General features: G+C 52.0%; 1 protein-coding gene across 2 annotated transcripts in view; it reads right to left on the minus strand.

The window, feature by feature from the left end:
• Positions 1–20,395, minus strand: part of Sdk2 (sidekick cell adhesion molecule 2) — a 276,864-nt gene extending 256,469 nt beyond the window's left edge. For both annotated transcript variants that reach the window (NM_001413325.2, XM_087573277.1), the window contains 1 exon segment: positions 19,180–20,395. In NM_001413325.2, the coding sequence (NP_001400254.1) occupies positions 19,180–19,252 (73 nt within the window). In that variant the 5' untranslated portion in view covers positions 19,253–20,395.
• Between the last annotated feature and the right edge of the window lie 7,274 nt (positions 20,396–27,669).

Here is a 27,669-nt window from a genome sequence, read left to right on the forward strand (position 1 = left end):
GCAGATATGGTATAGTTAGTGAACCACAGTCAGGACAACTGCAAAAAAAGCCGTATCTAGATACAACATAGTTAAACTTCTGAAAACCAGTGCTTGAGATTTACAGAGGGGACAAGGGATTGCATGTCCTTTGGCTGCATACCCTGTACCGCTCAGCAACAGAACACAGAGGAGGGGTGCGGCACAGATGTGGGGGGGCCTAGCCATGTTCAAAGAGGAGGGGTGAGGCACAGACACGGGGACACCTAGCCATGTGTTCCTTTGATTCGGCTTCCCTCACCCCTTCATCCTATGCTGTGCGGGGAATGCCATGTTCCACATTTCCAAACTTCAGAAGCCTTTTCCAGTCTCATTCCAGCTCAGCCACGGGCTAAAGTACTTTTCTCCCTGTTGTGCGGCGGGGTCAACCAAAGGGGAAAAAGTCCTTTCATCTCTGGGTTGACTGAAAGTCAGCAACACGCTGGCCCCGCCCCCTATGCCCCACTGCGTCTGTGTAGGCAGGCCCCCCAGCAATGCAGCCGCAGCCTCCTTGACCCGTGGGCTGACCCTTCGGGATTATACAGGCTGGAATTGTTTTCATGTGTGGGACAAGTTTCCTGAGCTGAGGGTTGGGGGGCAAATCCTCCATCTTTCCCCTCCTTCCCTTTGCTTACCGGTTCCTCTCAGCTGGTTAGTATTTTAATGGGAAGGAGGCTGAGAGTGCTACAGCCCAGACACGGTGGTTTGCTCTGACTCCCACCTCCTACCCCTGATGGGATCGCTTGAACCCTCCCACGGGACAAGGGCCCTAGAATAACCGTAGAGAAAGCATATGGCTCTAGGAAGGTCCAAGAGGGATGCTCGTGTACCCCTCACCTGCATTGGTGTGCTTATGTTCTAGCCTTGTAGAGCTGGATCTCTAAAGTCAAGGGCCTTGGTTCCCCCAGCATCGTACTTGTAGGGACCCAGCATCCCTACTGTAGCCACCCCGTCTTCAGGTCTCAGTTCCTATGGTGACCTCCAAGCCTCATATACCAGCCTGCATCACTGTGTCCTAACAACAGTGGATCTTCCTGTTCCCAGTTCAAACGTCCCATCTTCCTGCCTCCTCCACAGGGTACCGGTGGGTGTTTCCCATCTTATTTTTACCTGTTTAACACGTATTTATGCCATGCCACCTGTGTGTCTGCATCTCTCCAATAAAATAATCCAGTCCTTACGGTCACCTCATAGAGTGAGTGCTACCACCCCAGCGTATTGACAGAGCCTTGCTTTGGGGATCTTATGCTACCCGCCAGCTCAGTGTCTTATCAGCAGACTGGTAGGGGGAGGGGCCTTTCTGCCCAGGCTCTGAGAGAACGAGAAGAGGAAGGTGAAGGAGGTGAAGGAACTTAAGGTACCCTAACCAGCTGCCTACTTTTCCTCCCCTGCTCTGTATGTGTACACATGTGTGTTTGTGGGTGTATGTTGTATAGATGGGTGGGCACACTCAGGCCAGACTGCTCCCCGCCCTCAGCTAGGCCCCTGACTGCCTCAGGGCCAGCTCTCCTGAAGCCCCCAGACCTCATTTCCTTCAGTAGCCTCCCTCTGCCTGTGTCTCTAGGCTGGCTGTTTAATGGATCTCTGCAACACTGTAGCGAACTGCCCTTAAATAAATGATGGCTCCTGCAGAGCTCTCCTGGCTGGGCCCCTGGAGAATTTAGGGGTTTGTTTATTTAAGAAGTGATTCTTTCTCAAGTCCTTCTTGAGACTTGACCAGAGACTGCCCTCCCAACCCACCCCTTCGAACAGCCATTTACAAAACTTTGGGAAGCGTCTCCTTTAGGAGGTTGGGCTCCAGAATCCCTCATCTTGCTGATAAGGTCCTCCGTGCTGGGGCGTGAGACAGAAAACCAGGCTTCCAAACGGAAGTGTTAACTATGACATGTACCTTTCCCCACCTATTCTGGGAAGGCAGGTAGAGCTGGCTGCTGGACTTTGAGGTCTCTAGAATCCGAAAATAACCACAGCAGAGAGCCAGCTCCAGGCTTCCCGGACGAGCACACCTGCCACCTGGGTATCCAAAGTGGATACTGATCATCAGGGCTGGGGTGGGGCTCCCATTTTCTGCATTTGGGGCGGTCTGCTGATTGCTTCTGAGGCTGGTGTGAGGAAAACTCCCAGCCGCTTCACAGGATAGAAACCACCAGAACCCAGGGACCTAGGTTCACTTGGGGGAGGCACAGCTGGCATTACTAAAGGTTCAGAGGTTAAAGGAAGGGGTACTACTGAACACCCACTCTATGTCATGACTGGGACAGAGGGACAATCTCTCTGGCTTTGAGGAGTCTCCCTAAACTCCCTCAAAGACCAGCCTTGACATGAGTCTTCCTATCTTCTGAGCGTTCCCCAAGGCCTTTGTGGCAAAGGCTTGGTTTCCAGTGAAGCACACCTAAAGTTTCCAGACCTTCCAATAGTGTTTTGTTTTGTTTTGTTTTGCTTGAACTCAGGGTAGACTGGAAGTCTTTGGGTCCCTGAAGCATGTCTTTGGAGGGAATTAGGGGACCACTCCCCCTCTCCCACAGCCCCTCCCCCATTATCTGCTGCCTTACCACAGGCATTCATGCAACAGGGGTCCAGCTGATCACATATGGAAACTTCAGAAACTAGGAACCAAAGTCAGCCTTGTGTCTTAGGAGTTGTGGCGTCCAGGGTCTGGCCTAGTCTGCTGACTCAGGTTGAGACCTGTCTCTCATCAGAGCAGAGGCACCTGAGGTGGGGTGAGCTGGGGTACTTTGCTGAGGTATCACGGCGGGCAAGTAGCAGGACAGAGATCCCTGCTGGAGTATTGGAAGGCAGCAAAGCCGTGGCTTTTCGTATCTGGCCTCTTGTGAGGTAAGGAGCCAGAGACAGTGAAAGCATCGTACACTGACAGGACCAGACATGCAGGCACCCGAGCCTTAACCCCTGGCTCTCATTCTCTGGCATCTTGTATGAGACTGAAGATAAGCACAGGATTGACCAAGCTTGCTTACCGTTCTTCAGCCTTGACTTACCCTTGGGGTCTGTGACAATAGGGTCCCCTTACCTTGCCATGCAGGGAGAGTAAATGGGGTCTGGGAACAGGAAACAGGTACTTGGGGGACTGAACTTTCAGAGTATGAAATGACTCCAAGGAGAGGAGAGACTTCCACAATCCCCACCACCCCATCTAGGCAGACAGGGTAGACTGCGCAGGGGACATGTGTGGTCACTCTAGACGGGTTTTAATGCTCCCTGACATCATCTTAAAACTCATAACTGTTTCCCTGCAAGGGGCTGCATTGCCATCTTGTGCCAGGCCCTCCAGATGAGGAAGCCGGCCTGCCCTGCCAGTGAGCCAGCAGACAGACCCTCTTCTAAGGCATCTCTCATGGAGCCGTGACTGCATAGTACTGAGCCAGGCAGAGAGAGTCTGTGGAGCCGGCTGCTGCCAGGCCATGGACCCATAGAGCCATAGGCTTGGTCTCCAAGGAAATCATAGGAGAGGGAAGAGAGCAAGAAGGGGCCCTCTGAGGGTAGGGACAGGGGAGTCCTTGTCTTCTAGGTTGGTCTGCAGTGACAGACTAACCAGGTGGTCAAGGCTGGGTTATTGGGTGGGGAGATAAAATGGGAGCAGCTGTCTCAGGGCCTTGTCTCTCTGAGGAAACCTCCATGAACAAGACCCAAGTACAGGGTGGATGGGCGCAGCTGTGTCAGCCTGTCCAGGTCCTGTGGACTCTTGGCCAGGCCCTCGTTTCCCTTTCAGGACTGGCCAAAGGGGAAAGGACAGGCCAAGTGGCTATGTTCTGGCCTGGCAGTCCCAGCTATGGGGGAGGGGATGCTCCCTCACCCCCATCAGGAACCCATGCCAGACATTCACCCCTCAGGGGCCTCGTTCCCAGGAAACAGGTGCTGGCACTGGGCGAAGCTGAGGAAGGAATGTGAACTTGTGGCAGGGCAGGGTGGGGAGAGGTTTCCTCAGCCCAGGACATTCTAGAAAGCAGTGGGGCCGGGAGCTGGGGGCATCTGGAGACCAGAGCAGAGTAGGAGGTCTCACCCAGGATGCCTGATCTAAGGTTAGACGCTAAGAGCTTAGAGTACCTGTATTAGAGATAGAGAGTAATATGTGTTTCACTGGGGGTCCCTTGTATATGAATGTTTGAGTGTGTGTGTATGTGTATATATGTGTGTGTGTATGTGCGCATGTTTGTGTATGTATGTGTATGTGTGTGTGTATGTTTGTGTGTGTATATGTGTGTATGTATGTGTATGTGTACACATGTGTGTTTGTGGGTGTATGTTGTATATATGTGTGTGTATGTAGTGTGTGTATGTATGTATGCGTGTATGTGTGTGTTTATGTGTGTGATGTATGTGTGTGTATGTGTGTGTTTATGTGTGTGGTGTATGTGTGTGTATGTGTGTGTTTATGTGTGTGGTGTATGTGTGTGTATGTATGTATGTGTTTGTTTATATATATGCGTGTATGTGTGTGTGCATGCGCACATGCTCTCACAGTGCCTGTGTAGAAACCAGAGGATATCTCTTCTCAAGTGTTGGCCAATCTCCTTGCGTTTGGAGACAGACCCTCTCACTTGGCCTGGAACTGACCACATAGTCCAGGCTGGGGTGGCCTGCAAGCTTCAGGGAATCTCCATGTCTCTGTCTCCCCAGCACTGGGGTTACAAGTGCACACCACTCTGTCCAGCCTTTTCATGTAGGTTCTGAAGCAAGAACTCGGGTCCGTGTGCTTCCACGGCAAGCGCTTTACCAAGTGAGTCATCTCCCCAGCTCCGTCTCCGTGTGTGCACTTCCCAGGTGCAGCCAAGAATTAGGCTCTGGGAATGTGTTCTCCATCAATGGGTGTCTCAGGAGGACTCTTGCCTTTCTTGCTCCCCCCAACCCCCACCCACCTCTGAAGAGTCCATGTTCCCTGTAACTTGGCTCTGGCTGGGGACAAGGGTTCCAAAGAGAGCCCAGTAACACTGTCTCATGGGTGAGCAGTGAGTCTACAGTATTTCCTGCACCAACTTAACTGGCCGCTCTGTTCTTTAGGGTGGTAAGGGCCAATTCTTGAGTCCATGAGGGTAGGAGGAACTCAGGAGTGAGCCTAGGGAGCATGAACCCAGTATACAGGGCAGTCATTGCCATATTTTACCCTCCGGATGAACCTTTTCTGTTTTCATTATTTACATTTCTAGAGTCAGAACACACCTTATGGATTATATAGCGCCTTCCCACCCTCCTTTCCTCTCTCAGGGGCATGAAAAAACACAGCATGTCTTACAGTTAACATGTCCTGAGTCAAAGATAGGCCAGTGATGGCGGCCATGTTGGTGATGGAGGCCATGTTGGTGACGGCCATGGATGTTCCTGTCACATCGCATGCTTCAGTGTGTACTGTCTGACACTCGAACCAACTTCTAGGGTGATCTGGGTTAGGGAACATGTGTAGAGACCCCTCTCCAGATTTAAAGGGCAGGAGGAATCAGCAAAAGGTCATAGACACAAGCTACACAGTCTGGATGAGTCCTAGTAGTGACTTGTAGAGAAATCCCAGGTAAACACAAACAGGCCAGGAATATTGCTAGGTGTGCTAGGCTCCAGAGCTAAACCAGACACCCCTTCCTCTAAGCCTCTGTACGTGAGGAAAGTCACTCAGGTGCTTTAAACCTACATTGAACAGACAGGGAAACAGAGGCCTGGCTAATTAAGTTAGGGTAAATAAGACTCTTGAGTGGCAGAACTAGGCTAAGTCACAGACTGGTAATTGGGAATGTGGCCTCTTTAAATTGGGTGGGAATCATGGGGGGGGGGGGGGACGGTCCTGAGCCACCATAGGCGGAGAACACAGACCTAGAGCCTAAGGCTTGGGAGGGTGCCTGAATCAATGTGCTCACAGGTTGGGTGACTTCGAGCAAGTTTCCAGAGCTCTCTGTGCCTCCATTTCTTGATTCATATTACGGGGCTGGCTAACATATCTACACACACGGGGAGGGGCTAAGCCGGGAAGTCGCACAGGGCGTTTGGAAGGGTGCCTGGTGGAGTGGCAAAGGCTCCGTCTATGGAAACTTTTCTCAGTACACCTGAATTCTGGGAGTCCCTGGATGTGAATTATGTAGGAGAAGGCCGGGTTCCCTGAGTTCTGCTCTGGAGCCTCATGTATCTGGGGCTAAGCTTTGGGGCGGCAGGGGGAACCTAGAAATGTCCATGAGGAATCAGAAGCTCTACCAATAAATCACAGGGATCCTGAAGTTTAAAAAAAAAAAACAAAACAAAACAGGTAGTTAGGACAAGAACTAGCCCTCTGATCTACAGGTCCCCCTCCCCCACAGCCCCCTCCCTCATGACCTAATTCTGCTGATGTCCCCATCTTGCTCAGGGGATGGGCCAAGGAGGAGGGACCAGAGAAGCCTTAGACCTGTTTGGCTGCCTAGTTTCCCGGACTAGAAACTAGAAAACCATATAAGGAGGGCTGGAAACCTCCCAAACCAGGAACCTAAATAAACCTTTTTGTTTGTTCAGTCGCTCACTTGGGTATTTTCTTATAGCATTGGAGAACTGACTAAGACACACACACCAAGAGCAAAAACTTTCTGAGTAAATAAAGAAGATCAAGTTGCCCCTCATCCCAGTACAAAGCCATAGGCCTTGGGATTCAGATATTAATAAAGCTGAGCTCTGAAGTAGAGGCAGACACAGTCAGTCCATCTAGATAGAAGGAACTTAGTCGTAGCTGTAACACCTCTGCTCTCCTCAAACTTTTACACTAGGCTTCCTCAGAGTTTGTCCCTGGGCCAGCACCATTGTCAGGACTTGCTAGAAATACAGAGTTCTAGGCCCTACCTCTGACCTGTTAGGTTTGAAACTCTGGGAATGGGGTCCCGAAAAAGCCCTCAAATGGGATCCAACACTCCTGGACACCCTCACTTTATAATCAGACAGGGCCTCCTGAGGATGCAGAGAGAATGGCACAGCCTCACCTGCTCCATCCCGTCTGCTCCAGTCTCCAGGGCCTGGCACCATATCAAGTCTGAGCTCCCTCCCCTCTCCTGTCTATCAGAGTCTAGGAGGGCCAGCTTGGTCCTGTCTGGACTCAGTCAGTGCCCTCTGGTTCTTCCCAGAGGAGAGGAAAAGAAGCTGAACTGGAAGCCTGTTCTCTATACTCAGTGCTGGGCATTCCAAGTTTCTGGAGACACAATGCATTCTAACATTGCAGGCGAGGTGGCAGGCCAGGGGGTGTGAACAATAGGCCGTGTGTTTCCTCGCACGCCTTCAGGCTGTTCTAGAACCAGGGCTACATCGGGAGGCTGAGCCATCAAAAGCAGCACTACCCAAAGGCTGGTTCTGTTTGCCTTCGCTCAGGCCAAGCATCCCCTTCCTCTCCTCCTGGTGTCGTCCATCCCTTTTAACTGGGGGCTTCCAGAACTTTCTAAGTTCTCCATTCAGCACAGTTTAAGGAGAAAGACATTCAATGCCAAACCCCCTGCCCTGTGCCCCCCGCCCGCCCTCGACAGTCCTTTGCCTCTTAGGTCAAGGGGGATGGGCAGTGGACAGAGTTCTCTGGCACCTGAAGCCCCAGCCCGCAGCATCCCTGTCTCTCGGCGGCTGCTCTCTCTTCATTACTCCAATCACATCAACGCTGACAGGCGCGTATTTATTACTGTCCTGACGACAGCCATTTCTCACCCAGTGATGCGCAGACTGATAATGAGCTTGGAGCAGAGCTAATGAGGAACTCCCCCGGCCCTCCCTGGCAGCCTGGCCTGAGACTGCCCATCTGCCAACCCCCCAGAAGTAGGAACCACACCCCAGGCAGGGAGAGGAGGCTGAACAGAGAAGTCCTGGATGATAATCCTGAGTGGAGCTCAATGCTGCCCACAGAGAGGAGGGAGAACACAGAGGTGATGGGCATAAACCCTGGGCACAGTCTTGCTCCTTTCTGGCTTCCAAGACCTTGTGCCAGGGCAGCAAGAGACAAACAATGGTGCTGGTCAGGCTGGCTGCCAGGCAGGAACTGGGAGGCTGGACCGACATTTTGGGGGTCTGGTTCCCAAAGCACACAATGTTTAGAGAAGTCAGGAGGAGATCAGGATAGGAAGAGAGCTCAGTCAGTGAAGTACATGCCTCACAGATATGAGGCCCTGAGTTCCATCCCTAGACACATGTATGAAAACTCTGGGTACAGACTTGTAATCCCAGTGTTGAGGAAGCGGAGACAGGTGGGTCCTCTGGGCTCACTGCAGGCCACTGTCTTAAAAAAACAAGATGGACAGCTCCTGAGCAACAACACATAAGGCCTTTCCACATGCCTGCACACATATTTGCACATGTACCCATATGAACATGCAAGCACACACATGCATACCATGTGAACATATGTGTGGACACATGTACAGATACACCCACATGAACATTCATGTCAATACATGTGCATGTGTACCAATATAAACATGTGCACACACACATATGTACCATATGAACATGTATGTGTGCAAGCACATCCATATGACCATGCATGAACACACATGTGCACATGTGTCTACATGAACATGTATGCACACACATGTGCACCATGCGAACATGTATGCATACACATGTGCAAGTGCACACATATGAACATGTATGCATATACATGTGTGTAAGCACACCCAATGACCATGCATGAGCACACATGTGCACATGTGCCCATATGAACATGCATACATGTGCACCATGTGAGTAGGTATGCACACACGTGCACCATATGAACATGTATGCACATGCATGTGCAAGTGCACCCATATGAACATGTATGTACACACATGTGCACATGCATTCATATGAACTTGAATGAACACACATCCACATATACATTGGGAACAGATAGATGACAGAACCATGTTGGAAGCGCTTAGCTAGTGCTGGCTGTCCAGGCAGAGCTCGGTGCTCAGAGCCACCACAGAGAAGAAACTATAGTGAAGAGAGCGCTTTGCTGGAAAAATGTTCTTTTCTAGAAGACAAATTCAAGCATGCCACGGAGAAGCTACATATTAGGCTGTTATCAGCTGTGCAGGTCTTAGGGTGGATTTTTTTGCTGGATCTTTTCATAAAAACTCTAATTTATGTGAACAGCTTTCACAGACACGCCATTTGCCCTTCATCTACACCAATAAGAAAGTTAGCCAGAAAATATTAATGTTGCCGGCGCTGAAGTTCAGAGATAGTTGGTTTCTTGCCAAGGTCACTTGACTTGGAAGAAGTGATGCATACAGATCGGTGGCTTCCAGGTCAACGTCCCTGTCACTGGAGTTCCTCTGAAAGGCACCCATACACCTGCCAAGAGTCCTCTTCACTACTAACTTGACTGGGTTTGGAGTTAACTAGGAATTACGTTTCTCAGACTCCCATGAGGATGTTTCCAGAAAGTGGGGAGGGAAGCCCTACTCTGAATGTTTGTGGGGGACACGGTTTCACAGGATGGCGTCTTCAACCAAACACAAGGCAAAGGGAGCTGCGTTCCACCATTCACCTCTCTGCTTCCTGACTACAGAGATGATGTGTCTAGCTGCCCTTAGCTCTTGTCACCATGAGGAGGTCACTGCACAGGACTGTCCCTTCAAACCATGGGTCAAAAGAAACCCTTCCTTAAGCTTCGTCCATTGAGAATTTTGTCATAGCAACGAGAAAGTAACTAATACACAACTGTTTAGTGCTCCCTTTCCCCAAGGAGAGTCTGAGTCTTCCTCACCACTTGGCTTCAAAAGCTTCTGCAACAATGTTTCTGATTGGCTAGTCCAGTCTCAATCAAAATGAGAAAGGAGGGGCCAGGAGACAAGTCTTCCAGTGGCCTGGGGGCACTTGGCAGGGGTGACAACCCAATGCCACCCCCCCTGGCAGGTGGTTACCCTGGCCCACAGCCAGATGTGTAACTCAACTGCTTCAGAAGCTTACAGAAATGTATAAATGAAAATGGTTGGAATAGATACGTCAGGCACTTTAGAATTTGCTAGGAGACATGACCCAAGAAATCATCCTGGTTTTTCCATATACCCCCAGAGGTCCAGGAAGCTTCAGGATGGCGTATGCACCTCAGCCAGTATCGTATGACTTTAAAGCTATTCTCCGTGTGCTCAAATGGAATTCAGATACGCTATGGAATGGAATGGAAGCTTCTATTTATTTAGGAAATAAAATACTTGCAGGAAAAGCTTATATGGATGGACAGCCGATTAGGCCCATGCAGCCAGACCCCCTTAGGTATACTCCACCCTCTTAGCTCTTGTAAGAGCTCCACCATGGCAGCCATCTTGGAAAAATCTGGAACTGCCACCAAATGCCCCCACCCCTTCCCAGAGAGGACTCTTTAGTCACGGGGGTCCAAAAGCCCAACCCAGAGGGACCCAGTGAGAATCTCAGCGGAGGCCTCTGGTGTCATCCACTTTCTCTCCTCTCTGGCTTCACGGACTTCCGTGGGCTCACTCTTTAAAGGGTTAACTTTATTAATTGGGAAAAGTAATTGACGTCTAATACCTTCATCCTTGTTGATGAAGCGTTATTATCTAGACTCAAGGAGTTTGTAATTAAAGAAATCAGTCTCACACACACATTACAAGATCAGTCAGCATCAACAAGGCCAAAGAGGGTGGGGCACCCAGCATTCAGGCTTACTAAAGAAAAAAGGAATGTAGCCTGTGGACATTACGAGGGGATGGGGTATCCAGTTGACAGATGTCCCGAGGGAGTGGGATATCCTGTCTGCAGGGTCCCTGATAGGGCAGGATCCCCAGTCCTTAGTTATCTAGATAGGATTGTATCTCTTAACTCCTTGGTTCCCCAAGAGGACAGGGCATCTAGCTTGTCGGCATCCAGAGAGGGTGGGGTACCCTACCTGGGTGTCCTGGGAGGACAGAGCATCTGACAGAAGTCATCCTGAGGGGACAGAGTACCCTGTCTTCTCACTAGCCTGTAGGCATGCAGAGATGATGGGAGTCCAGCCTGAGCGTACCTCGAGGGGATGGAGCCCCTAGACTGTGGGTGTCTTTAGAGTGGGAGCATTGAGGTTTGTGTTATAGCTGGGGTCAGTGATGGCTTCACATGAGACTTTGGGAGGATAGGATCTAGGTTAGTGGAGAAGACCGAGAGTCCATAGTGAGGAAGGGAGGGACGGGTGCTCATAGCCCCCTTGGCGGTGAGGCCGGCCTGAACATGGATTAGAGCGTGCATACAGGAACAGGGAGGGGAGGGGCTGACCGGTGACTCATAGGGTCCCTGCACTCAGAACCTATGGTGAACTCCCTGTGGCTGAGCTCATGGAGAACTGAGGAAAGCTTGGGTTTTCCACAGAGGGGGAGGCCATCTCACGATGCACGCCCCCCCATCCGCCCCCCCCCAGTCCCTGTGTGTGCCTGAAAAGCTGAGGGATGCCTCACAGGAGACTGGTTTTAATCCCTTGGACCTATTGGTCCAAAGCAGTGTGGCAAGTAGTGCCTGTGGGGGGCATCTTGCCTAGATCAAAGGCAGTGCCCTGGGAAGCAGCTGACCTACATTCCTATTCTCTCTCTCTCTCTCTCTCTCTCTCTCTCTCTCTCTCTCTCTCTCTCTCTCTCTCATTCTCCCCTTTCTAATTCTCTGCCCCCATCTCTCTCTTTCTCACCTGCTCCTTTGTGGTGTGTGTGTGTGTGTGTGTGTGTGTGTGTGTGTGTGTGTCCGTCCATCTGTCTGTCTGACCATCTATCCATCTGTCCATCTGTCTGTCCATCCTCCAGCAGTGCTGGGGACCAAGCCCAGGCATTGTGTACACCATTATCCCTTTTTTCTCAGACCAGATGGTCTTCGCATGTTCCTGGATGCTTCTGGATTAGATACTAACAATATTAACGTTTATGTTTTTGCTTGTTCATTTGTAACATTTGTTTGTTTCTTTGTTTGTTTCGGTCATCCTTCATGGGTTGGTTGGGCTGAAGAGCCACCCATATCAACTTGACATTTTATGAAAGGATCTAGTAAGAACGCCGACCCTGAAGTTTGCACAGCTGTGAACAGCTGCCTGTGTAGGCTTTCTGGGGGGCATGTTTGCATTTTAGGCTAGAGACAGTGAGTATCTTAGCCTAAGAAATGGCCGATGCAGAAGTTTACATGTCACGGGAAGAGAGAAGAAACAGAAGTCTTTGGGGCCAGGGTGACTGCTTCATCCCAGGCCCAAGGTTTATCTTGTTTCTCTCCTACCAAGGTGAAGAAGGGGTAAAGAGAAGTCTGTATACTGATCAATATTCTAGGAGCTTAGCCTATCTCATTAACCCAGCCACAGCCAACAAGGCTGGTAGGACTGTTATTACCCTTTATAAATAAAGAAACTGAGGCACATGCATTCTCTGTGAGTTACCCAAAGCCACCCAGTCAGTGAAGGACAAGAAGAAACACAGGGGTTCACCCACGATTAAGGCCCCTCAGCAGTCTTTGCTTACCTAGCTGGACCTCTGATGCTTCACGCTGCCTTGGTGTCTACAGTTTAAAAAGACACGGAGAATCTGACTTAACTGATCCTGAGCTCATGTTATACAGTGGCAATCCAAGTGCATGGGACCATATCTCTCCTGTCACCTCAATTCTAAGCACGTATTGACGGCCTCCCTGGTCTAGTATTGACCAGAGGGGCTCCCAGGGTCCTGGCTCCAACAGCCCCTCGAGTTTCCCCATGTCCACCACAGAAGCTCAGTCCCCTATGTGAACCACACGTCAGTAATATTTCCTTCTCCCCGAATGATCAGGACATCAAAGTTTCATGGCCCCTTTGGGCCACTAATCGCTTCCCTAGTTGGCATGAAATTTTAATTGTTTTTCTTCCCTCTGTCCTTCCCCATCCCACGTGGAGTCTGGTCACGGGCAAGCCAGTCATCAAAGCCTCAGGAGACATAAGGAAGGCTCCTCCAAGAGCACTGGAAAGCCCCAGGCAGAGGATGGAAGGAAGGAGGAATCTTGAATTCTACCAAGCTCATGCCTTGTGAGACTACAACAGGGGTGGAGGCCAAAGTCAGGAAGAAAAGGGAAAGGAAGTGTGTGGGGGAGAAGGAGGTTGATGATGATGATCATAATGATGATGATGACGGCGATGACGATGAGGAGGAAGAGGAGGAGAAGGAAACTCAAAGTTGCCCTAAGCTCTGCTAACAGCTCTGGTCTGCTAGACTAGTCCTGTCTCCCGACAGCACAGCAGGCCAAGCATCTCCCAGAGCAATGGTTGAGTCTCACTGAAAAGATGGCAGGAGATGCGAAGGGGCAGCCTGGCGGGGGCTGGGGGGACAAGGCAAGAAGACACACATTAGGATCACAGAATTCTTGCATCATGCTGACAGTTTGGCACTTCAGCCACAGCTCCTGGACAGTTAGCTTTGCTGAGTTTCTCTATTTTTTTTCTCCCTTGACATTTGGTGGGGCCATAGTTGATGCTGGCCAATGGCTGTAAGGAGAGGGACTGATATCGACCTTTGGATGCCGACATGGCTTGTCTTGTCTCCTCCCCTCTACAGGATCCCGTGCATCATATACAGGGCGTCTAGAAACAGGTAGTCATCACACCAAATATTTTACCCTGCCTTTCTCCTCCTGTACCCCATGAAGGTAGAGGGTAGCCGGCAGGGACTCAGAAGGGACCCCAAAGCTATTCAAGCTCCAAGGCCACGCCTGCTAGAGGCAGCCTCTCTGGCAGAGCTGGAGCCAAAGGTGGCTGGGAAAGGAATACCAGAACATCTGAGGAGGGTTCTCCCTCAGTGGCAGACTGGAGCCACCAGCAAAGGCTACAACTGTGGGGCACAGGCTCTTACTCTGGGGTGCCCTGCTGTTTAGCACAGGAAGTCTTTACTGAACCAACGAGACCACAGGCACTAAGAAACCACTCATCTATGCCATACTGGAAGCTGGAGAAGTAGGAAGGGTGAGGTGGTGAGAGGAAGCATGATTCATTTATTCACTCACTCATTCATTTATTCATTCATTCATTCATTCAGACGTATTTGTTGAGCCCTTGTGTACCAGGCACTGCTCTTGACGCTGGGCATTCAGGAGTGAATACAAGAGAGAAACTGATACACGAAAGACCAGCATTAAACCATCAACTCAATGCACTGAGAGAGAGAGAGATGCTCTGCAGAAGGAAGGGCAGAGACAGCGGTGCCCACTCTGAGACGCCATGGCATAGTAGCTTCCAGATGGGGAAAGGGACACCAGCTGAGTCCTAGGAAACTGGGTGACAGTAACTACAGGAGCGTTAGAGGCAGCTAGAAGTTGGCTTTCAGAGAGTCTGAGGACAGGAGGCTCCACAGAGGTATAAGAATGAGTAAGTGGGGGGGGGGGGACCTGGTGAGAGAGCGGAGGAGGGACTCAGCCGTCCTTATAGCCATGTGACCAGAACAGTCTACACCTTTCTGGCTCATCAAGAGCATCTGCAAAGTTATTTGGATAATCTTACTTCACCACCCAAACCACCCCAAGGAGCTAGATGCTGCCTGTCCTCCCCTCACTTCAGAGACAGGGAGCAGGTTCAGCATCATGTTTGATGAAAGTGGGGGCTGAAAGGGGTTGACCCAAGTTGGGAACTCCCGATCCACCGGCAGCTCACCGCATCAGGAGGGTTTTGCCAGGCTCCTGGCTCAGCCATGGTCTGGTTCATGTTCCCTTCCTTGAGTGTGCCCAGAGAGGTGCCAGTTTCCTCTCTCACATCTGGGGCGGGGCCCCGGGTAGTCCTAACACTCTTTCACCCAGCCAGGCTTCCTGCTTCTGCATCTGCCCAGCATGAGGGCATCAGGGGCTGGCAAGTGGTGCATACCTAGGGAAGTCTCAACAACTGGCTTGTTTTCCTTTCCGTTACAGGCTGTAGACCAGTCTGCTGCTGGCCCATTTGTTGCTATTGGCATCCCAAGGCCCCAGATTACAATGACTAATTCTTACCACTTATAGGGCGCTCCAGGGGGATGTGCTGGGGTTGAGGGGTGGGGTAAACTGGATAACCCAGAGCAGCTCGGTAACCCCATGTCAGTTCCGGCTCCAGTTCCCCACTCCCCCCAAAGGGGCCAGAAATCAGGGAACAGGGCAACCAACAATGCACCATCTAATTCTTTCATCAACATGAGGCGACATCTAACAGCTTCACAGTTGACAGTAATGCGCCCACCATTGCATGAGGGTAAGGAAGCTGGCCACATGGCCACTAGCCCTAGATTTGCAGGTAGAGGGCGGCTCTGGATAAGTTCCCTGGCATTCTTTAAACCCATAGGGCAGGGAACAAGCCCATTCTCTCTTTCCTTTAGCTCACAGCCCAGCTGTGTCCTACAGAACAAGGTCAAAAACGTTCCAATATGCAGTTTAACACACCATCTTAAAGCCAGCCATTGAGGTCCTGCTTAAACACCAGTCTGCTGTAAAGGATTTGGCCTCCTTCCCAGCCTCCCTTCCCTGATGGAATGAGGTTCCTGGCCCCTACTCCCACCTTCCAGTAGAGGACGTAAGGGAAAGGTGGTCGATAAATGTTTGCCAAGCAAGTGTGTGCGAGAGTTTTCACAGCAGGTGCAGGCTGCCTGCATGACTTGGCTTCTGCCTCTGGGTCAAGAGTGACCCCACCCTACAAAGGGGGAAATTCTATAGCCAGAGGCAGCAAGAACCAAATTCCATCACTCATCTCACTGTCCCAAGAGGTTCCAGACTGACATCAAGGGGTACTCAGGGTGAGAGATGGACTGGCTTCGGAAGAGAAGGGGATGGAGAAGCAGGACCGTTCCCCACTCCCTGCTCGTGCTCCTGGGGAGCTTTTGACAGCTGAGCCCCAGGCGAGCATGACACTAGGCCTCCTGGTAATTAGCAAGAGGCCCTGATCAATAAGTTATTTTTTGCTGTCAGTAATTAATAATTACAGCTTAGCCACACCATGTAATTAAACTTTCATCCCATTCCCCCGTGTGCTGTTTGGCTTTTATCGTGATTAGCTCCCAGCACTAAACTTTCTCCCTTTGGGACTCTCCGGGAGCTTCCGGACTAGAGTTTCTAAGGCCTCTGTCAGGGTTTCCCCACTGTCTGGTTCATCCAACCGCAGTGCCCTCTTGTTCTACGCCCCTCACCCCTGGTGCAATTCTATTGAAGAACCTCCTAGAATGGATGGTTTGGCAGCCCATGCCCTCCTCCCTGGCTTGGGCAGGCCAGGATGCTGTCTAGCAATGGCCAAGCTTACCAGCATATGAAATACAACCAGGGCCTTCCAACCCCAGCTCCTGGGGGAATGGTGGCAATCTTCATGGGACTAGTTCCCGGGATCTCAGAGCACTAAGGACCACTCCAGGAAACATCAACGTAGTAGTCAAAGAAGGAAGTTTGCATCTCTCTCTCTCTCTCTCTCTCTCTCTCTCTCTCTCTTTCTCCCTCTCTCACTTTGTGTGTGTCTCACTGTGTGTGTGTGTGCGCGTGCGTGTGTGTGTGTGTGTGTGTGTGTGTGTGTGTGTGTGTGTGTGTGTGTATGTGAAGGACTTGCAGGGGCCTCTCCCTGGAATCCTTCTAAGCCATGCCAAACCTACAAAGAGGGAGTCAGTGCACCCGAGGTACAGATGGGGAAACTGAGGCTTCCAGTGACTGAGAGTCTTGCAGAAATATCTCCACAGCTGTCTTTGCCAGATCACAAGAGCCCCTCCTTTCCAGTTTGGGAGAGAATGCATTTTTCAATGGGATGACTGAATTTTGTCTGGGAAACGAGCTGGAATCACGTAAGATTGATTTTAGGAGAAATGACCGAATGATGGTTTTCAGTACAACCAGGTAATGCAGCTTAGTGCAGCACCTGGAAAAAGAACTAGGCAAAAGTCTCCATAATACCCGCCAGGAGCAACCTCAGGGCACTTGTTTCAAAGGAGAAGCAGCTGCTGGGCATCCCTGTGTGTGCCCTGGCTGCAGGACAGACCCTATAGGGTCAGAGAGATGCTGGAGGTTTTAACTCTTCTCAAAGAATTAATGGCAGGAACTTAGAGGCAAAAAAAAAAAAAACAAAACAAAAAAACCTAACCCCAAAGCAGATTTTTAAAAAAGACCCCGTGCCCTAACCTCACCCCTTGGATAGCAGCCCAGCATTGCTCCCCACCCCCCAGGTGGAGTCCAGAAATTTTCTTCCCACAATTCTCTGCAGGGCGACAAATGGAAGGAGGGGGGCAGTGCTGACAAGCAAACATCCAAAGAGCTAGAGATTATAATCAGAGCAGAAGGGGCTTGGGCAGCCCTGCACTGAGAGGAAATAGCTACCAGTGTGTGTGTGTGTGTGTGTGTGTGTGTGTGTGTGTGTGTGTGTGTGTGTAGGGGGGTGTCAGAAAAGTGCTTCTCTGATCCTGTCAGGAGAATGGAGCGCTTCCTGGGAGAGGCATGGGACCGGGAAGCCATTAAGTTCAGTAAGACACTGGTGTCTTGACCTTAGGAAGGTGGGCAGCTGACGAGGTGCCTGAGATGTGACCACACTGAGAGGTGCTCTGGGGACTCCACAAGGGCCTGGTCCTAGATGGGAGACCAATTAGTGAGCTACCTGCCCCTCCAACAAGTCACACAGTCATGGTGGAGTCAGTCTGCAGGAAGGTGGAGCTAGAGGGTTCCACACAGGTTGCTACCCCTCAGAGACCCCTCCCTCCATGGCCATCTCAGAAAAGTTGACCTGCTACCCAGAGTGGAGGACACCCCATTCCAACTCTGTCAAGGCCATTGTCCTGGGTCCCCACAGCCTCACCACGGTCTCACCCTAGACGAGAGGCTACGGAAGTACCCGCTAGAGAAAGAAGCTCAGAACTGACCAGGTCTCCATCTGAACACCTATCCTGTGTACCGGAGTGCTCTTGGGAAGGTAAGTTTGTTGCACAGGGCCTCAGTTTCCCCATCAGTTAAATGGCTACAAGAATTCGATGACCTCTGAGGTCCCTGCCTACTGGAAGATTTTACGACCACTATAAAAATAATAACTTTTATTGCCTTACATTTATGGCGCTCATTAGAAAATTTCGAAGTGCTTTTACCTAAATTGCCTTGTAAAAAGTCCTCTCCTCAGCCCCGTGAGCGACAACGGATCATTTTCATCTCTGATCTTGGCTCTGACGCTTGCCTGGCTTGGGACACGGTGGCGACCCTTCTTTTCTGAGGTCCCGGGACCCCAGAAGAGGAGAAAGGCTCTGTAGGGAGATTGCAGCGCCATCCCAGTCCCCCCACGGCCCCACTCCCGGCTCCTGTGAGTCTGGAAAATCAAAGGGATCTAAAGCTAAACCGGTGAGTCTGGGGATTCAATCTAGACTACTTCTCCCTTTGCCCCCAGCAGGCGCCGCTCGGCCACCACGGCCACTACCATCTGGATCTTCGAACCCCAAACCCAAGAAAGCTCGGTGCAGCCTAGCCTACCACGACCCTCCAGGGGACCCCAGAGATGTGCAGGCGTCCGCCTCAGGAGGCGGGGAAGGACAACCCCATCACACCTCCTTTCAACACACCCTCTGCACACCCACTAGCCCTTCATCGCCAGGCTGTCTGCTCGGGGTAGCTACAGATCAAAGCGGCAGGGGCCAGACACCCAACTAGCAATGGAAGCTGAAGGCTGGGGCTGCCCGCTGGGTGTGTCGGTGGTGGGGGTGGGGGTGATCTGCCGCTGTCCTCGCCACCGGGCTCCAGGACCACGCCGCCAAACCGCCCCAGCTCCCGCGGCTGGCTAGGCAGCCAGGCGCGGGCTCCCATATGTGGTCAAGTAGAGTAGCTGCTCTTGAAGGAAAAATCAAGCGAGCCCCGACTACGGCTTCTTCCCAGCTTCTGCCTGCCCCATCTTCTCACCCCGGGACTACCCAGTGCCTGCCTGGTATGGTTTTGCCCTTCCTGTCGGACGTCGAGCAGGATGAGGAGCTTAGGGAGTTCAGTGGAGCCAAGACATGAAATGACGCGCCCCTCCTACCCCAGTCAGAGGGTATCTATAGAGGTCCACCTACCGCACCTCCGCTTTTCTCCACCTCCCCTGGCCACCTCACCTTTCCGGTCCAGAGAGGCCAGAAGTACCGGGGACACTGCCCCACCCCAAAGAGAGCCCCAAAAGTCGAAGAAGCGGGAGCATTGAGACGTACACGAAATGGTCCAGCTTGGGCCAAACGCGGTGTCTTAAGGGGACACCTCTCTTCCGCCCACCCGAACCCCTTCTCCAGTTCCACGTGGAGAAAGTCGCCCATACCATACCTTGGGCCCCGGCTGAGTGGATCCGATGCAGGGCCAGTAGAGTCCAGATCGGCAGCCTCCACATGCTGGGCATCCTGACGGAGGGGTCCTCTGCTGTGCCCTCCTCTTTGCGAGTTGCTTTATAATCCTGTGGGGTCCCGGGAGACTGCGTGGCCAAGTCCTGGACGCTATGACCGTAGGGACCGCACCAGCGACCCCAAATGCTTTCTCCTCTTTCTGTGCTGGCTATTCCGTAAGTCGAGGGGAGAGGAGAAAGAGGCCAAGCCTCCTCTCAAACTCGGGGTGCCTGTATTTCTTAGCACCCCGACTCAGACTACTTCTCGAAGGCAGGGCGACCCCTGCGATCCGGCCTGGTCGCTAGATGAGCTCCGGAATGAGAGGACAACTTCAGGAAACTTCCTTCTGATGGCCACGTTGCCCGCCTCCCGCCCCTCCCCGCCCCCTGGTTGGGTTCTCCCGGGCCGACGTAGTCACCACGGTTCCAGACGCCCGGCCCCTGGGACTGGATGCTAGCAGAACACAGTGGCAGGCGCGGGCGCCGGGTGTCTTTGAGATGGGGCGCAGGGCTCCGGGGGCGCGGTTAGCATAACGGTCCGAATCTCCCCGGAGCCGGAGCCGAAGTTTTCTTCTCTTCTAACTTTGCAGAAGGCATCTGGCAGGGCCAAGCCACCCTTCAGAGCTCCACGGTCCTCGCACCCAATTCAGTGATTTCGGGGGATACGTCCCCTGGGGCTTCAGTGCGGGGCTCGCCCTAAGCTCTGAGCACCTCCGACTACCAAACTTTGCGGGTCCCACGGCCCGGCGCGCAGCCCCGTGCGCCCATGTCTGCGCCAGCTGCGGGCAGGGATAGATGCCCGGTTCGGGTACCGGGCTGGGCGACCCGGGTTCCAGCCAGTGCTCGGGCGCGGAGCCTCTTGCGGGCGATCGGGAGGAGAAGACCGGCGGGTCCTGCTCTCCGCCGCACCCGGGATGGAGGTCGGCGCGAGCTGCACCGGGAGAGCCCGGCCGGCAGTCCTGGGATCCGGGGTTTCGGCGCCGCCTCGGCCGCCCGGCGTTTTCGCCCAGCGCGGGGACCCCAGTCTCTGCGGCCGCTCCCGCGCCTCCTCCGCGCCTGCCGCTCGCCCACCTCGGCAGCCGCTGCCTCGCGGAGCCTAGAGCCCTGGGCTGCCGGGGCTCAGCGTCCTAAGAGCCGCTCTGCTGCCGAGCCTCAGAGTCTGCCTGCGTCGAGCCGGAGCTGCGGGGGCAGCGGGAGCCGGGGACGAGCGCGGCGGAGGCGGAGACGCGGAGAGGGGGGCCGAGCGCTACCCCGTGGCCGCGACTGGAGCGCAGCCTGCGCGCAGGGAGGGGGCGGCGGCGGCCCTGAGCCAGGCCCGGGAGCGAGCCTCGCAGAAACCCAATCCGTGTGCGCGGCCGCGGGCGCCTGGCTTCTCCGGGACCCACCGGAGGGCAGTAGTGCGGGCCGCGAGCGAGTCGCTCTCTCTGGCCTTGTCTTCTAGCTTCAGCCTTCCCTCCCTCCGTTCCTCCCTCCCTCCCTCAAAGGCCTCATCCAAGTCTCCCATAGGCAGGAGACCCCAGCACCCCTCTGGACATGACGGGGCAGGACAGTTTGGGAAGGGTGTGTGTGTGTGTGTGTGTGTGTGTGTGTGTGTGTGTGTGTGTGTGTGTGTGTGTGTGCATGTGTCGGTCAGCCGGTTGGTTCCAGTTTTTCCTTCCTAGGTCAGACTCTTTAAAAGTCTGGAAACGCTCAGGGCGGAGAGCAAGATAAAGGGAAAGTCTGGGACTTGCAGAAAGCTGAAAAAGTGAAGCTGGTGCCAAACTCGTGCGTTCTTTGTTTCTTCTTCTTCTGAGCTCCCCTTTAAAGGCACATTGGCAGCGGAGACACAATGGAGAGAGCCAGAGGGGTCCTCCCTCGTGGCCCACGAATGGGAGCAGAATGCACCTTCCGGTGTGGGAAGGCCAGGAGCTGTAAGACCCCTTTAACAGTTGCATACACGGGCAACAGGCGTCTCTACCTCCGTGGGCTCTTTCCTCTATTAAAAATATTAAAAGTAATATTTTGCGGCTGTGTTGGCATGAAAACAAATATATTGCTACATATTAAAACATTTTCTTTCATTTAAAAGTTCATTTAATTTTTCCCCTGATTTTAAAAGAAATTAAAACATTTCCGTGGGTTTCCTAAAAGACTGTGTAGTCCCTGGCACTGAGCCTGCTGGGAGAAGTCAGCCTTGCAAGCTCGGTATTTTGGCTGGAAAAGGAAGGAATGAGGACCTTCGCCTTTGCCAACCTTTCTCTTCATGCCCCCTGAGCCCAGGTCTTTAGAGACACACCCCTGTTGTCATCCTGTTCTGGTCTTTACCCTTCAAGCATCTTAGTGACTTTGAGGGCTCTGCCTCATCCTCTCCAGTCCGGGCCACCTTTTCTCCTCGCTGTGGAGTGAACAGAGGCACTGAACACATCTCATCGCTCTTCCGGTCTCGGTCTCTCCTCACCTGCCTTGGAAGAAAGAACTGTGAGCATTTAGTGGAAATAGATGAAAAGCCAGCCTGCCTATCTTCGGGTTTATATTCGTCCACTTCAAACGCTGCTTTTGCCTTTTCCCCTGACAGCCTGTGCCCTGTCCAGGCCCAGTGCTTGCTGTGCGGCTGAGTTTTTCACCCAAAAGTGAGTGGCTTTAGGGGCAGGCAGCCTAGCTCTCTTCCCCCTCGGTGGCCACGCCCCTCCCGTCGCCGAGAAGCCCAGATTCTGCCTCCCTAGCTCCAACCCCCAGACTCGGCAATACACGCTTGAGAGCTCAGGCCCTGCCCAGCCCATCAGGAACAGCTGTTCTTCAGGGTGTTGTTGCACGGATTGCTCACAGAGGGGGCCTGAGAGTCAGTTTTGCAGCAACTGCTTCTTAGCCAGCAATCCGAGCAGAGAGACTGTCTGTGCCCTTGGGCTGGAGTTCATGTGGGTACTAATGTCTGAAATCTTGCTGGATTTCTCCATTTGGGTCCAGTGCTCAGGCTTGTAACTGTAAGAGTCTGAGTTAGCTCCTCTCAGGCCCCAGAGAGCATTCGTGCCCTTCCTAAGAGTAGACCTTTTGGCACAGCCAGGTGCGTCCGTTTTACCGATCTAGACGCTTTATCCCCAAGGTAGGACGAGGAAAGGGAGGGTGCTCTCTTGTCTTTGTAGGCAGTCTTTCATGCCCGCGTGGTTAAGGGGAGGACCTATTCCCGAACCTCTCAGCCAGTCTACTTCCACACTTCTGGAAAAGAGAGAGGATTTGGGGAGCGCCTCAGCCTATGCAATTCCAGAAAGGTAGATTTCTTCTAATCCCCCTGAGAGGAACTTATTTCTGGAAAAGTCACCTGCAGACACCTTTCCCTCATTGTTGGTGCCCCTAGAATAGTTAGAAGGTTTCCAGAGGACTAGGAAGATAGCTTAGTGGGTAAAACATTGGAGCCCCTGAGTTTCATACCCTCCCCGAGAACCTGCCTCACAGAAGGCCAGATAGTGGGGCTTATGTGAAACCCCTGTGCTAGGGGGGATGAAGACCGGTGGATTCCTGACCAGACAGTCTAACCGACTTGCTCGACGAGAGCGTATCTTAAAAAGCAAGGTCGACAGCACCTGAGGATGGACAGCTTAACCTGCCCTGTGTCCTCCATACAAATGTACACATATGTGCACCTTCACATTAGAACACATATATGCACGCATGTGAACACACACACACACACACACACACACACACACACAGAAGGATACAGAAGGTGACGCTACTGTGGGTACCCCATCAGGAAGGTCTGTGTGTCTTTCTAGGCTCTGCACCCACCCCACTCCCATTGTCACCCCACCCCTTCAACTGGATGCACAGATAGAGGATACAGCTCTCCTGCAATGCTCTGGGGACAACTGAGTCTCCTCCTTTATGTAGGTCCCATCTCCCGCCACCATCAGGACTAGTCCTGGGGCAAGACTTCTCTCTGTGTGTTTGCCTCTGAACTTAGACGGAGGCCAACAGCAGCAGCAGAATTCATTCCTGGCTGCTCCAGAATGCCTACGGGATCCCTTTAGTTAAAGTGGTTAAAATGTCACCTCTCCTAGGAGAACATTGTGGAACACAAGGACCGCCTCTACACCATACTTGTTAGTGAGAGGGTGTTATTGGCCAGGGAGATGTCATAGCAGAGGGGACACATTGCTATTGTATCCAGGAGGAAGACGATGGCTGGAGCAGGTAGGGAGGCTGTTTGCTCTCACAGAAGAGCATCCCCTCTTTCCCAGCCTTGGACAGGAAGCCCAGCCTCTGTTCCCTTTCACATAAACAGAGCTCAGGATAGGTCAGGCAGAGTCGGCTTTTTGATGTGGTTACTGTGTAAAAAAAAAAAAAAAAAGAAAAGAAAAAAATTTTTTTCTGTTTCCATCTCTGGTGTAACAGGAGCTAGAACAGAGTGTTCAATTACAGGATCAGACTGTGTGTTCCACAAGCACTGGGTGGCATCAGGGACCAGTGGGGACACCCTGGAGGCACAGACAGACGCTCCCAGCATACATAAGTCACCCGAGTCCTTCGCTGTCGGTGGCTCCTGCTCAAGCTACAGGGTCCCACCCACGTCTGTGAAGCCCACTCCCACGGCTGTCTGGCTGTAGTTGAGGAGGCAGAAACGGTGAGCCAAAAAACAGAACATCACATCATTCAGAAGAGAAATGAGGGAGCAGAGAGGAGCCAAGGCTGTGGTGATCCTCAAGCTATGGATATTTAGAGCAAAATCCCAGACACTGTGTGTGTGTGTGTGTGTGTGTGTGTGCGTGTATGTGTGTGTGTGTGTGTGTATATATATATATATATATATATATATATATATATATATATATATATATTCTTCTCAGTGCCATGGTTTCAGCATCTCCTTCCTGGATTATAGTTCTCTCTCCATCACAGCAACTCAGGGTGCTATAGATGGGGCCTAAGCAGACTTCCCTCCCCTCCAGGGACCTTCAGAAAGCATCTTAAACAAAGGAGCTGAGAAAACAAGTCGCCTTGAAATACAGGTATATTAGTGAAGTTTCTCATCACGGTGACAAAACACCTGCCAGAAGCAACTTAGGGAAGGAGAGACTTATTTTAGCTCATCGTGTCGGTGAGGACAATCCATCATGGCTGAGATGAGACTGGCTGAGAGGACTTCCTAGGTTGCCCTGGGAGCTTGTGTGGTGTGTCTTGTTCACATCTTGGGTAGATCAGGAAGGAGGGAAGTAGAGAGGGAAAGAAGCGTGGACCTAGAGCTCCTGGGATATCACCTTCAAGCCCACCCCATCTTCTTCCCCTCCACTACCTAACCCTAGACACACACACACACACACACACACACACACACACACACACACACACACACCATTTCGCAACCTCTCAGAACAGCGCCACCAGGTGGAGACTCAAGAGCATTGCATGGCAGGAGGTAGACCGTTAAGACAAAGCTTCTAGCGGTTATTATTAATAGTAGTCTCTTCCATGTTGTTCTGTTGGACAATAGAAAGAAGAAAGTGGAGTAGATGTGGTTTAATAATCCCCTATGAAAAGAGGAAGGTTCTGGGTCTTGGTCAGCTTGGCAGCCGCGATGAGCGCAACAGACAGGGTTGCTCTAGCGGAAGACGCTTGCTTCTCACAGTTCTAGGGCCCAGGGAGTCCAAGCTTCAGGTCCTGGTTGATTTGGTTCCTAGTGAGACTCTTCTTGGCTTGGCCAAGCTGTGGTCTCTTTTCTTTTGAGACAGGATTTTTCTGTGTAGCCCAAGTTGACTTCAGACTTGCCAACCTCCTGCCTCAGTTTCCCTGTGCTGGGATTACAGGCTTGAGGGGATCACACCCCGTTCTTCCTCTTCTTATAAATATACTGATCCCGAGGATCAGATGGGGATGTAGTTCCGTTGGCGGAGTGCTTGGTTAGCAAGCATGAAGTCCCGGGCTCGGTCCCCAGGACTGTATAAACTGGGCATATGGTGGTATACGTCTGTATTCCAGCACTCAGGAAAGGTGAAGGTAGGAGAATGGGGCTTCGGGATCCCCCTTGGATGTAGAGCAGATCTGAGATTAGTCTGATGTACAAGAGACCCTGTTTCCACAGAAATAAAGGAAGGAACATAGAGAGAAAGGGAGGGAGGGGGCAGGAAAGGGAGGGCACAGAGAGAGTGAGAAAGGGAGAGAGAAAATTGATTCATTGTGAGGGGTCTGCTTCCACGACTTCATCTAAATCCATACCCCACAAAGACCTTACTACCACACTTGGATTTTTGAATTTGGAGCAAATCACACGTGCAGGCCCTCTCAGATCCTTATAAATTTTTCTTTTCTTTTGCTAGCAGAAAGGGGTGGTGCACACCTCCGGCTGGATTTGGGGCATCCAGAACCTTCAGCCTCTCTGTGCCAAGGCCCAAACCCACACAGTTTGAGCTTTTGGCTTCTGAGCCCTGGGGTGGGTCTGCTGGGGGCGGATATCTACGCTTTCCTGCTAACATCCACTCATTCTCCAGCAAAAGAGTTCCCGAGACTTAGAGAGACTGAAAAGATTCTCCAAGCACAGATACCAGTGTGGAAATACTCACAGCTATGTTGGTTGGGAGCCAGATGCAAGCCAGAGAAAATAGAGGTTAAGAGACCACAAGAGACAGTATTTTAAAACAATAAAACTGCTAAATGTGGGCTGGTCTGGGACAGAAAGAGAGTGCGTGAGAAAAGATAGCCCTCTTTTGTAGCTAGGGCTGTTCTTGCAGTGGGGAAGCCAGCGGTTCTTAGGTCCCAGATGAGCTCCCAGCAGGGTGCTGAATAGCACTGGACAGGAGAGGGCGCTCTAAATGAGAGTCGAAGGGGCCTAAGGAAGGAGGAAACTGACTGAGACAGAGCACTTGCTTTGCGATTGTAGGAATCGTTTTCTTTGACAATGTCTTTAATGTGTCTGCCATAAAGTGCAGGAGCATGTAACCACAGAGAAACCTGCCTCTGGGGGGCTGGGTCATTGATCTTTGAATTGGATGAAGATTTAGAATCATTTAGGACCATTCAGACTCAGAGTGATAAACTCTGACTCAAGCGAGGTTTCATTAATCTGCTTAGAACAAGAGAGACCATCGGATCTGCCCTTCGGGGGCCACCAGAGCCAGGTTCTTACACCTCAAAGGGCGAGCGTTTTTTGATCAAAGTTCCAAGCACAGAGCTGACCTGCTTGTCCCCTTTCCGCTATGCTACATGCGGGCCTGCCCCTGCACTTTGCTCTTGTTGATCCCCGTGCTTGCACTGCCCTCCTTCCAAATGGCCAGGGGGCTCACGGCTTTGCTTTTACAGCAATGTCTTTTAAATGGTACCTGACCAGTGAGGCCTGCCCGCCAATCACTCTGGAAGAGCGACCCAACTCTAGAGAGATAGTCAAAGCATTCATAACCGGAAGAGCAGAAGTTACCTGACCTCTGTATCCCCTGATGGCTTACCAGTCCAAGAGTACACACAGGTGACTCTCCCCCTCCCCCTTCCCTTCCCCTTCCCCTTCCCTTCCCCTTCCCCTCCCCCTGCCTCTCCTCCCTTTCCCCTCCCCTTCCCCTTCCCCTTCCCCTCCCTCTCCCCCTTCCCCTCCCCTCCTCCTCCATTCCTCCCCCCCACCCCGCTGTCTCTCTCACAGACACACACACACACATTCCAATTTTCTCTTTTGCTGCTATATGGGGGTGGGGGCATACACGTGCATGTCTGTGTGTATACCTGTGCTTCTATGCGTTCAGGTACCTGTAGGTGTGAAGTGTGTGTGGGGGGGAGGCAGATAACAACTGCAGGTGTCCTTCATTCTTGGGTGATGTCCCAGTTCCTCTTCCTGCTGCTGCGATAAAATACTCTGATAGAAACGACACTAAGAGAGAAAGGGTTTGTGCTGGCTTACGGTTCAAGGGTAGCCTCTCATAACGGGGATGTCAAGTGGCAGAAAGAGCTGGGTCACAGCACACACACAATCAGGGAAACACGGAGAGAGGTAAGAGCCTCCTTCTGCGCAACAGCCTTGCCCCACTTTTACAGCTCAGGATTTCAGCCAAAGAATACCCCCAGTCTGGTTAAAAACAGTCTCGTCACATCAGTTAACATAATCAAGGCCATCTCTCGTAGGCAGGCTCATATGTCATCTTCCAGGTAATTCTAAACGCTATCAATGGACAGTGCCAGCATCCCTGGAACCTCCCACCTTGTTTTCAGACGATCTATCTAGAACCTTGCAGGTTGGGTGAGGCTGGCTGGCCAGTGTGCCCCAGACGCTTGACTGTCTCCACCTCCCTAGTGCTGGGATTGCAAGCATGTGCCACCATACCCAGCTTTTAATATAGGTCCTGGAGATGGGATCCATGTCCTCGAACTTGCCTAGGAAGCACTTGACCAACAGAGTCATCTCTGAACCTCATTTTAGCATTTTTTACCTCCAGCTGATATCCTGGGCTACAATCTATCCCTCTAGCTTGCCTGGTTATTCACTG

The sequence above is a fragment of the Rattus norvegicus genome, chromosome 10, assembly GCF_021556685.1.
Source record: "Rattus norvegicus strain SHRSP/BbbUtx chromosome 10, alternate assembly SHRSP_T2T, whole genome shotgun sequence".
Taxonomy (NCBI): domain Eukaryota; kingdom Metazoa; phylum Chordata; class Mammalia; order Rodentia; family Muridae; genus Rattus; species Rattus norvegicus.